The sequence below is a fragment of the Schistocerca nitens genome, chromosome 8 (assembly GCF_023898315.1).
Source record: "Schistocerca nitens isolate TAMUIC-IGC-003100 chromosome 8, iqSchNite1.1, whole genome shotgun sequence".
In the NCBI taxonomy this organism is placed as follows: Eukaryota; Metazoa; Arthropoda; class Insecta; order Orthoptera; family Acrididae; genus Schistocerca; species Schistocerca nitens.
Genome location: NC_064621.1, coordinates 98,906,959 through 98,920,160, shown reverse-complemented (window position 1 = coordinate 98,920,160; position 13,202 = coordinate 98,906,959). Strand labels below are relative to the sequence as shown.

General features: G+C 37.9%; 1 protein-coding gene across 1 annotated transcript in view; it reads left to right on the top strand.

The window, feature by feature from the left end:
* LOC126199421 (modular serine protease-like) overlaps nucleotides 1-13,202 on the top strand; it is a 125,240-nt gene that overhangs the window by 54,138 nt on the left and 57,900 nt on the right. The window contains exon 2 of the mRNA XM_049936338.1: nucleotides 9,082-9,461. Coding sequence (XP_049792295.1) covers nucleotides 9,082-9,461 — 380 coding nt within the window. The remainder of the gene's footprint in view (nucleotides 1-9,081; nucleotides 9,462-13,202) is intronic.

Below are 13,202 nucleotides of genomic sequence, written 5' to 3'. Positions count from 1 at the left end.
ACCTTCTTTTGCAACACAGTTCCAATAATGTGATGCAGGAGCAACCTCTTGTGTTCATCATACAACATTTTATGTCCTTCAGTAAGACAACTGCAGGTTTTTCTGGCTTAAATAGATGTGTGTGGTGATGGTGCTCCATGCATCCATCCTGGACCATATGAATCATTTGTGCAGTTTAGGCTTTCCCTCAGTGCCAGGGAATTTTGTAGATACCAGTCTTTCTCAAACCCGAATCATCCTTTACTGAGCCAAGCAGTGCTCTAGTCTTAACTGGCAGATGGAATATACTTTTAACATCAAATCTCTTTAACATTATTCCTATTTTTGAAGATATGTTTCCCACAAAATGTAGGATAGCCACCGATTTGCTCGTATCTTCTGCTGGTTCCTGCAAAGGTCCAATCTATAGACCATGATGGATCTGATTGTTGGTATAACCATTCTGCTTCAACACTGCCTTTAGATGATCCAGTTCTTGTGTCAAACTACCTGCATCTGAGATTGCATAAACGCATTTTACCAATGTACATAGGACCCATTTGGATGACAACTTGATGCATGAAGCTTGTGGTCCATATGCAGGGGCCTAGAACAAACACTGTTTCGTAATGTTCCATCATCTCTTCTGTAGACCAAGACATCTAAAAATGGAAGATTTCCATCCTTCTCAACTTACAGCATGAATTTAATACTGAGATGCAGGCAATTAAAATGATTTAGGAAACGATCAAGAGCATCCTTACATGTGGCCATACCATAAATGTATCATCGACATATCTCCAAGAGCAAGTTGGTTTTAGAAACATCATCTTCAGTGCTGTGTCCTCAAAGTCTTCTATAAACAAATTGGTGACTATGGACTCTCCATAGCCATTCTGTCAGTTTGTTCAAAGTATTTGTCATTAAATAAAAAATACACTATGTGATCAAACATATCCAGACACCCCCAAAAACATACATTTTTCATATTAGGTGCACTGTGCTGCCAGCTAGTCCCAGGTAATCCATATCAATGACCACAGTAGTCATTAGACATCGTGAGAGAGCAGAATGGGTGCTCTGCAGAACTTACGGACTTCAAACTTGATTAGATGATGGGTGTCACTTGTGTCATACGTCTGTACGCGAGATTTCCACACTCCTAAACATCCCTGGGTCCACTGTTCCTGATGTGATAGTGAAGTGGAAATGTGAAGAGACACATACAGCACAAAAGCATACAGGCCGACCTCATCTGACAGACAGAGACTGCCAACAGTTGAAGAGGGTCATAATGTGTAATAGGCAGACATCTATCGAGACCATCACACAGGAATTCCAAACTGCATCAGGATCCACTGCAAGTACTATGACAGTTAGGCTGGAGGAGAGAAAACTTGGATTTCATGGTCAAGTGACTGCTCATAAGCAACACATCATGCTGGTAAATGCCAAACAACGCCTCGCTAGGTGTAAGGAGTGTAAACATTGGATGATTGAACAGTGGAAAAACGTTGTGTTTATTGATGAATCACAGTACACAATGTGGCAATCTGATGGCGGGGCCTGGGTATGGCAAATGCCCGGTGACAATCATCTGCCAGCTTGTGTACTGCCAAAAGCAAAATTCGGAGGCGGTGGTATTATGATGTGGTCGTGTTTTTTGTGGAGGGTGCTTGCACCCCTTGTTGTTTTGTTGCATGGCACTATCACAGCACAGGACTACACTGATTTTTTAGCACCTTCTTGCTTCCCACTGTTGAAGAGCAATTCGGGGATGGCGACTGCATCTTTAAGCACGATCGAGCACCTGTTCATAATGCACAGCCTGTGGCGGAGTGGTTACACACAATAACATCCCTGTAATGGACTGGCCTGCACAGAGTCCTGACCTGAATCCTACAGAAAATGTTTGGGATGTTTTGGAACGAAGACTTCGTGCCAAGCCTCACTGACCGACACCGATACCTCTCCTCAGTGCAGCACTCCAGGAAGATTGAACTCCCATTCTCCAAGAAACCTTCCAGCACCTCATTGAACATATGCCTGCAAGAGTGGAAGCTGTCATCAAGGCTAAGGGTGGGCCAACACCATATTGAATTCCAGCATTATCAATAGAGGGCGCCACGAACTTGAAAGTCATTTTCAGCCCGGTGTCCGGATACTTTTGATCATGTAGTGTATGTCAATGTCAACATCTGGTGACAAAACTTAGTTGTTTCTTTGTTCAGTTTTTCACCAGTTAACTGCAAAGTATCTTCAAAAGGAACTATGGTAAAAAGTGACACAGCATCAATACTAATGAGCAAATCCATGTGACTGAGAAACAGACTTCAAATGCTGAATAGAAACCAGAGAACTGGAAATATGATGATCACATTTTCTGATATGGGGACTGAGAATGGATGCCAAGTTGTTAGGAGCATCCAAATTGCTAACAATAGGCTGAAAAGGAACCCCTTGGTTGTGTACCTTAGGAAAACTGTATAATCTCGGCATGACTGCAGCATCACATCAAAATTTTTAAAGAACATGATCAGATAATGAGCTTTTTTCCAAAGGGAAAGTGTCGTGCATTTTACATGTTCAACTGCATTGTTCTGAAACCTTTGGTAAGCCAAGTCTGGAAGTAAAAGATCAATTTTACCCAAATAATGGTACTGCCGAAGAACTGTTGTGTTACCCTTGTCTGCCAGTAAAATTACTAAATACTGATCTTCTCTGATGGACTGGATCATGGCTCATTCAAGTGAGGATATGTTACTTCATAGGGGTGGCACCCAACGTAATGTATGAGAGACCTCTTGCCTAACTTCATCAGCTATATCCGTGGGACACCTGGACACTGCTTGTTCAACTGCAGAAAATGGAACATTCCTGCATGTAGGGGCAAAATTTATTCATGGATGCAGTCTGATATTGCCCAGGACGACCTGTCAATCCATTCCCAGGATGAAGCAGACAGTAGTGCCAATACTTCCAAATACAAACAAAATAAATCCTTGGATATGACATCCAATTGTGCATGTAAAACAAATGTGCTCCCTTACTAAGGCAAAACCAGCACGCTTCATAATATTGTTGACCATTTTTGTCCCAATTGAATGGACAATTCTGGCAAATTTAGGTATCATACCTTCATTCCAGCATCTCAGCAGAAAAGTAAGGGTGCTCAGCAATTTTCTCTTCTTACGAAGTTTTTCACACTTCCTTAAAAGTGCAGACATTTCCTACCAGTAGACACTCTTGATGTGGCTCTGTAAACTTTCCTGGCAGAGTGATTGATGATGAACATGTATCATCTTGACACAATATTTCAGTGGTCCACTTGGCTGCCATCTTCAGGCAAGTAAGCTGCTGCACCAACTTGCTGGAATTGAAATCAAACCACAACAATGGCTCCTTTATACACCACCTGTAAATCCACCATGTGTGTGTCGATGTAATTGCCCTCTAGTGCAAAGCACAATAGCACACCAGTGATGAAAACTCACTGAAAGGATTAATTGATATCAAACACTATTTACCAAAACAAAGACAGTTGTTTTTTAATGTCAAACAGAACAGTTCCAACTCTTACTTAAAGAATACCCCTTTATCTCTATAATATTGTCAGATGGCCAGATTTGAATAGCTTCTTTCATTACACTATCCCAATAATGTGACACAGGGGCAACCTCTTGTTTCTCATCATTAAAAATTTTGTGTCCTTCAGTAAGACAATGATCCGCAACTGCAAATTTTTGTGGCTGAAATAAACACATGTGGCAGTGGTCCTCCATGCACCAATCCTGGAGCATAGGAATTGTTTGTCCAATATGGGCTTTCCTGCAAAAGCAGGGAATTTTGTAGACACCAGCCAGGGATGATGGGGCATTAGGACAGAGTGTTTTTCATAAGCCCACGCATATCTCCATGCATCAAGTTGAGTGGAGTGCCATCACCACACGTGTTTATTTCAGCCAGAAAAATCTGCATTTGCAAAACATTGTCTTATTGAATATTGTTTTGCTACCTTCTATTTTGTTCAGTAGTGAGATCCTTTTCAATAAGAGTGGCACAAGTGTATCTTCTTTTAATTTGTGGCTGTGACATGTTGGTCCATGTTGCCATATGTTTCCCACTCAATCAAAAACTTGCATGCCACTCATGAAAAGGGGAACATTTTCATTGTGTTTTAAGTTTCCAGCTTCCAGTTAGTTTTACTAGTTCTGTACTGCCCCTGCTCAATATGTGTCTTTACCACTCGTAATCTACTTTTAATGCTTTTCATGTGACTTTCTATGTAATGTTTTTTCCCCTTTTGAAGTAAATCACTAATTCAAATTGTGAACGGCAAGGCTTATTGGTCCCATATTGCTCTTCACTCCAACAGATGCCGATACGTTAACCACTCTGGTTTACCAGTTTGCTTTCCCTTTTGTGTAGAGTACTTCGTCCTCTGTGTTCACTGGTCATAGACCGTGTCCTGTACTCGCCCACCACACCTCTCGGGGCTATAGCATAAAGTCTAAATACCCTGCTGTTCATTGCATATTTCTTTATCTAGGCAATCATCTGTAGTATTCCATGGTAGCACTTTTCCATTGACTTTCGTGTTACTGCTCTAAGCCTGATCACTATTTTGTAAAATGTTATATAGAACTTCCTGTTTTTATGTGTACTACTGCATGTAAAAACTATTAGCTCTGGTCTCTTTATTTTCAGTATAACACCTGATAGGTTTGTAAGAGCCTGAAACCTTACAACTGACATGGTATTTCCAACCTCTGCTGTTATGTTCTGTTGTGGATGCTCCTCCAGCAGGATTGTTGGCTTAAGTCTGTTGTAAAAAGTACTGATTTCCGACACTGTGTGCATGTTCTTTGATTTTTAGGAACCTTTTTATAGTCATTTTGAGTAGCTCTTGTAGTGTGCAACTACTGCAAGATCTCTACTTGTTCTTGCCGAAAGGTAAATTTGTCTTTTTGTTTCACAAGACACTTTAATCCCTCTAGTGATTCATGGTTTCCTACCTGGCTGTTTCATGTCCATTCTGATTAGCTTATGTAGAAAGCTAACTTTCAAATAGTAATATGAATTTATCATAGAACAGACTAAATTTTATGTTAGCATTTCATTCGTTATAAAATGCATCCTTTGTGATCTCCTGTAAACTAATCTAAAAAATATTTGTCCTGGTATCATTAATTATTCTAACTTATTTCCACTGAGGAATATCCATACTGTAAGATGCATTTTATTTATCGTAAGTAACTGTGCATCATGATCAGAGATAACATTTGTTACTGGGTAAACAGTTATTTTCTTACTTTGAGCTTCATAAAATAAACATTATCATTTAGAGTTCTACTGTCTTTATCCACACATGTTGGAAAATTAATTATGTTCAAATGTGTGTGAAATCTTATGGGACTTAACTGCTAAGGTCATCAGTCCCTAAGCTTACACACTACTTAACCTAAATTATCCTAAGGACAAACACACACACCCATGCCCGAGGGAGGACTCGAAACTCTGCCGGGACCAGACGCACAGTCCATGACTGCAGCACCTTAGACTGCTCGGCTAATGCTGCGTGTCGAAAATTAAATACTGAGACCAAATTGTAGGATCCAAATTAGGTTTTCAGATCATTTTTCCTGTCAGAATCATTTAGAAAATCCACATTGAAGTCACCACAGACTGTTAATTGCTTGCTGCTGTTGATAGGTAGCACAGTAAGGAATCCAAAATCTCCCACCAGAGGTCTATATACAGTTACAAATAGAAGTGAAGTATTTTTCAGCATTAGTTCATAAGTACACACTTCTGTGTGCTGATCACTACAAAATCCACTTGTCTTAATGTTTCTGAACTTGTCTTCCATCTTAATATATGTAACAACTCCTCTGTTTCCTATGTTTTTTGTTCATGGGTAAACTGCAATAGTGTAATTTTTTATACATCACTTATCTAACCCAATGGTTATGAGGTGGTCAGACAGGCATAGGATGATTATCTTTTCAGAGGTCTCTATATTTTCCAAATGGGTGAGAAGCTCTTCTTCTCTACTACTCAATCCTCTAATATTTTGATGAAACAAGCTAACCTTGCTTTTGTGTGCATTTTTAAGCATTTTGTGGGGCTCTTCTGTTATTTTTCACTTCTTTCAAAACAGTGTGCCTGAATCCCCCTCAAACATAAAGAAGGTGCCCCTCTGACACCAGTAACTACAGGGATGTCACTACATATGATGGTAGCCCCCTGTATATTAACTGAAAGGAGCTCAGCCAACCTATATTTCCCTCTCCTATTCAGGTGTAGGCCATGTCTATTCCTATCTCCCAGTTGCAGCAGTTGGCCATGTCCTCATTTTGTTTCAGATTTTGTTTCAGTAAGCAGTAGCCAGCTCAACTCAGTGTTCACATGGCTTACAGCAATGCTTACCCAGGGCTGGTCATGGCACTGCAGGATCTCTGCAAAACTCGCATTTGTGTGTTTAGTTGCTACTCCTGTTTCATCCAGGTCACCCCTAATACTGTAATCCCTGTTCTTAGTTGTGCTGTTCCATGTTCTACCAACTGTGATAACCTGATCCTCTTTGGCAAAACCTTTCCACAAATTCCCTATGACCTCTGTCACCTGGCTAAGGCTAGCACTTGACTTCACAATACTTGTGACCTGGTATCCTGTCTGTAATTTGTCCTGTACCATCTGGCCTACACCCCTCTCATGACTACTACCTAATACCACGACTCTTCTCTTGCTACTCTCTTTCGGTACTGACCTAAACTGAGTTTCTTTACTAGAAGTCTGTTGCCCACTTCTATGACCTTCCCCTCCTACTTCAGGTAACAGTAAAATTCATTTGATACTGTTGGCTCAACTGTAGATGAGATTGAAGAGCTGTTTTTCTTTCACCCATTGCTTTTTTTCTTTACCCAATTCCCGAGATCTTTTTCCCCCTTCAACCTATCTAGTTCAAATTTTATGTGATCTAATTCAGTCTGAAGGGCACAAATCTTTGCCTCCTGCTCAGTGATTCTCTTGTCCTTTTTGCAAAGTCTACAATGCCATTGGAGAGCTTTGTTGAGTTCCCCATTCAGCTCCCAACTACCATCACCCCACTGAAATTCCAATCCACAGTCTACGCATACCACTCCCTCTTTGACTATCCTACACTGACATCCACACTTATCATCCATCACAACACAGATTACACACTTAAAAATAGAATTAAATCACTTTACATGACACTGATTTTCATTACTTATGATCAGCAAAAATTAAGCCTATGGGGTTAGCTCTTCAGGTGTATGATGTAACATAAAAAGTTATTTTATCTCACTTAACAACAAGAACTTAGCACTCACTGAAATGTAGTTCCCATTAAATTGTGACTATGGATAGAGTGTAACACATGGTAGTGTTACAGGACAAGACACCATATCTGTCTCCTAAAAGTTGTCAGGAGTTTTTTTCCATTGGGTTTTGTCAGATATTTGAAATTTATTTCATGCACTTTGTAGATGGAATCAGCGCAAACAAATCCTGCTCATTGCATGCTTCATTTGACTTACAATGTTGACGAAAAACATTAGTTTGTTTGTCAGTATGAATGAGATGTTTCTTAAATCAGAATTTAGTGTGTCCTTTCAATGTGCCAGTTCCAGATTAGTTTAGTGTGATATTAGCTTTGAAGATATGTTTTAACAGGGATGGAAAATTAGAAGAAATAACAAGTACTCCAGCAGTGACTACGTAATCCGCTGCTTGTGTGCTGGTTTGTGCCTCACTGTGTTCGTAGTACTGCCGTCCGGCAATGCTACTGAGTCACTGCTGGAATGATTGCTATTCATTATGTTTTGCTGTCCCTGTTAACACACCTTCAAAACTATTATTGCATTAAAATAATGTTGGACCAGTATATTGAATGGACACACAACATTTAAAATCTACTAAAAAATTTGTTTGCAGTGTGAAACAAATAATTCCATAAACTTGCGGGTGCATGGACATGTGTGACATTCTTGCATATTCGTCAGGTGGATAATGTAAGATGCTTTATAAAGCTGTTTGTTAATGATGATGCTTACAGATGAAGCTGTTGTATGTAGGAAATGTGCAATGCCAGAAAACAGCAGCAAGATGTGTAAAGGTTTGATATCTTATGCAGAGTGTGGTAGTTGAATCTCTCTGCAAATAAATGTCACATACAGTATATAAAGGGGAAGAAAGACATAACAGTGTTTTGTTATCCTATAGGTAATTATAAGGTGTCTCAATGCTGACATCCAAAGAGGTGTTTCCCTGCTCAGTTATAGCTGTAGCCCTTCCACTGTTACTTGCAATGGTCATTCATTGCAAGTACATGACCCATTTATGTTGATTTTTTTAATTTTTTAATTTTTTTAAACTCACGTTTGAGATTCAGTGGCTTTGCTCAATGAATACTCATAGTAACTCTTTTCCACACCAAGAAACAGCTTCTTGGGTAATGTCAGTCTCACTGTAAATATTCTACATGGCTGAAAACTGACATGTCCCAACCTGCAATACCATTTGTTTGATGATCTTGGTACTGATGAACTTTAGTCATGTTGGAATGGAAGACAGCTGTCTTCCTGAAGCACATAATGAGAAACACATGTATAAGGCCCAAGTGCAACAGTTTCCAGTTTTGGAGATTACTTTTGTTACAATAAGATTGAGTGTGCTGAGAGAGAATTGAAATATTATAAAAGAAAACAATTACTTGCTTTGTTTGCTTTTGAAAGCTGCAATGTAGAGTCAGATGTCATAGATAGCCAACAGTGTGACTGTTTGCTTAAATGTAATATTGGTCTTCTCATTTTTTAGGCCGAGGGTACATTTTTTAAACATTTTTGCCACATGACTGTAAAAAAGTGCATCCCAAAAAACCAAAGAACTTCATATATATGTGAAGCACATTGAACATAGTTTCATTTTTTTTTGGATGTGTTATATATCTTAATCTTAATACTTGTTACAACATTTTATTTTATGGACGTAGACAGTAGTTAGAATGTGTTATTCTTGTGCACAGACAGTGATAGGTGGTAGCTTTATGTATTAAGACAATCTTAATCCATCTTTCAGTTGCTCCTCTGATGCCTTCTTCCGCTGTGCATATGGTGCCTGTGTTGATGTGAATGCAGCTTGTGATGGCACCATCCAGTGTGAAGGTGATGGCTCAGATGAAGCCCCTGAGCTGTGTGGAACATCTCCAGCCCTCAAGTGCACACTTCCACTCAAACACAAAAATGGTGGCTACAAAGTGATTGGCTGTGACTCCCAGTTTTGTGGGTTTGCACCAGGAGCACAAGTACCTTCTGGCACACAGCTGGAATTCTTCTGTGATGAAGGATACCATATAAGTGGGCCCAATGATTCCTATTGCCTCGATGAGGCCTTTACTCCACCACCACCAGTTTGTGAGAAGAATAGGGAATATTCTACCTCCAGCACATTAAATTATGGTATTGTCTAATATGTCATTTAAGATGTGTAATAGCTTATCTGGCTTTTTAGATAATATGAAATTACTACTCATTATGTACAACAGTATCAGCATTATAAGGAAAAGATAAATTGCTATTTACCATGAAGATGACAATTTAAGTTGCTGGCATGAGTAATGAAAAGTCATTTATACATTAGCTTTTGATTATGGTCTTCATCAGAAAAGGAAACACACATTCATTCACACAAGCAAACACACCTTACATGCACATGACTGCCATCTCCAGCAGTTTGGAGTGGAATGGCATTCCAGTCTGAGCTGCTGGAGATGACGGTCATGTGTGCATGGGGAGTGTTTGCTTGTGTGACTGAATGTGTGTGTGTGTTTCCTTTTCTGATTAAGGCTGTTGCCAAAAGATAATGAGTAAATGTCTTATTGTTGTTCATGTTTGCAACTTAACGTATCATTACCATAAGTAGCAATTTATGTTTTTCTTATATTGTTGATATTCCAACCTATAAATTGTGTTACTTAAGTCAAATACAAAATTCAGTTACTGTTTCAACTCAAGTGTCCTCCTTTGGTATGTGATATGCTTGATATCAAGTGCTACTCAAGCAGTGGGTAGAAGATTCCACGCAATACAGCCCTGCATGTGGACAGCAAAGTATGAATTGCAGGTAGACCATATTGCATTAAGACAGCTAGTTACTTATGACTGCAAGCATAATATTCTGTAATTATGATTTAAAAAATTCTGGTAAGTCAGATTTTTTATTTGTTACAATTCAGCAAATAGCCATCATTAAGTTATTGGTAATAAATGGCACATAATTTTGATAGAATATTTCTAACATTACAGATAAATAATTATTAATCAAGAAACATTATTATAAAATTTGTTACAAATGTCATATGGGTTTGACATCCATTCATTATCACGGTTCTATCACTGTTTCTTTGTTTTAATTATGCTTCATTAGTGTTCTTGGAGTAATAACACTTTGTTATACTAGACATGACTTACGGTCTGATATAAAGATAATCTGAAAATTATATCATATGATGAGTCATATCTAGTATAACAAACTGTTATTACTCCAAGAACACTAATGGAGTGTAATTAAAACTAAGAGACAGAGACAGAATTATGATAGCAAGTGGATGTTAAACCAACGTCTCATACATAACAAATTTCATAATAATGTTTCTAATTAATATTTACCTATAATATTAGAAATAATGTACTTCCAGATAGACTGACAATGGCTATTTGCTGAAGAAGGCTTATTGTAATGAATAAAATGATCTGATGTAGCAGTATTTTTGGGATCATAATTACATAATGTTCTTAAAAGACATATACAATGCAGCAGACCAAAAGACTGCATAGTATTTCTGTATAACTCAAAAAACAGTGACAAATGAAATTCTGCCGGAAGCTGGAGGCAAGCTTAAAATTTAATTATAAGCACTGTTGAGCACTGTGAGGGGGAGGATAATGTCACGTCATTAATGCAAGTTAGTCTTCAGGTACTCATCAACAAAATAAAAAGGATGTTTCATTAGTAAATTGTTAAGTTTCTTCCTGAAGCTATTGCTTTCTTGTGATTGATAGGCACAGTTTATTAAGAACTAGGCTGCCCATATTTTAAGGGGATCCAGATTTTCTCTGAGAAAAGAAACTGTCTCTAGAACATAAACACAAGTGAATGGAAATATATTTGTTTCTGTTACTAGTTCAGTTTTTAGCCATCAATCTGTAGGAGTTCAATATAGGCAGAATGGTTTCAGGATGGGTAGAAGAGCATATGAACTCTCCTGTTTTCCTTTAACAGTGATTCATTCTGGTGGAGTCATGAAAGGAGTTTGTCAGTTGTGTTATTTATTTTGAACTTCAATTGCAAAGCTGAGTCCAGCTGGAAGATCAAATTTGTGCCATCTGCAAACAACACAGGAGATGCATTAAGGAGATTTAGAAGGAGGCCATTGATAAAGAGTAGGAAGGGAAGAGGGCTCAGTACCCACTGTGAGGGGCTCCACAGCTTATCAGGGCCTTGTCGGAATAATTTTTTTTATAGAGTCAAGGCTTGTAATTTCTGCCATTTCCTTTTGGTTGGTGATACAGGATTTAAACCAGTTATTTGCTCTACCTCTGATGGTATCTTATTCTAACAAAGAGTACATCATTAACAGTTGCCTTTCCTAAATCCAAATTAATGTTAGGTCAACCATTCTATTTTTTCTAGAAATGTTGTGATTATACTGCATATGACTTCCTCAAACATCTTGGATATAGCTGGAAGTATGAAAATTAGACAATAATAGTTTACATCATGACTGTCCCCCTGTTTGAAGATTGCAATTACGTTCAAGGTGTTTAGTACTTTTGTGAAACATCCTCTGCTTACTGAGCTATTGATTGCATTTCATAGCCAGGCACATTCTTCAATAAATAATTTTTATTTATTTATCATCCCAATGATCACATTTGTGATACAGGATTTGTCAGGATACATTTCAACAACTGTATAATATCTTTACAAAAATTTTTTCTGTGCTGAATTCGTATGAATACATCTTATGTTTAATACAATATACAACTAATAAGTGTTTTTATAACATAATTTCTTATACGCTTGACAGGCCTATTCCTTGATGTTGAGGGACCGATGACCGTAGCAGTCTGGTTCCTTTAATCCCACAAACCAACCAACCAACCTTGATGTTGTGATTTCATTTGTCACATTTATGATATCATATATTCTTATACAGTTGAGCAGAGCTATTCACTTACACTGTAGTGACATTTGTTAAGCATATGGTTCTTAATCTTCTTATGTGCTTGAGAGACATATTCATTGATGTAATTTCATTTCTCACATCAATTTAAACATATATTCTTATAGAGTTGCGCAGAAATGTTCACTTATGCTGTAATAACAATTGTCAAGCATGTGGTTCTTTATTTCTAATACAGTTGAGCATAGAAATTCACTTACACTGTAAAAATTTGTCAAGCAGTTTTTAAATTTATCCTCATTTTCCAGCTCTTTGATATGTTTTGGTAGTGCATTAAAAAGTTCGATGCCTTGATTACATACATGTTTCTGACTTTGGGTCCTTGTTACAGCTTGTTTTAACTCCACATTAAAATTATTATTTCCTGACTCACATGATGTTTAGTACCTCGTGTTCAGTTACTGGGATCAGAAAAATTGACCTGTCTGATGTTGGGAATATAGGGTTGCATGACACTACTGGCATAGTGATTCCTGGCACTAGATTGACAGTCTTTCAAAAAGTAAGGTAAAATGTTCACTAATCTGGTTTACATGAGAGATTTTTGTTTCATTTACCTGGAGGTATTCAGGTGAGACCTATTTGGCTTTGGTTTGTGTGGTGCCATTGACAGTGTCCAAAAGTGCTTTACTCATGTTACCTGAGTTTACAGTAAACTGGTTAGAGACCAGTTTTGCATTACTTATGACCTTCTTGAGGATTTTTACGCCTATTAAAGTGTCTTTGGAAGTTTGGATCACTGTTTGTCTTACTTTCTATATAAAGTGTTTTCCTGGTTGAACAGGGGTAATTATTCACTCAGTGATTGTACTGTATTTGTTGTTCCTGTTGTCTACAAAAACATCTTTTACATAAGATATAGGACAAGTCAAGTGTAAGTATACATCTGAAAGTGACTTCTAGGCATTCTTATTTAATGTTACAATAAAACACTTTATGCATTAAGTATTTAAAT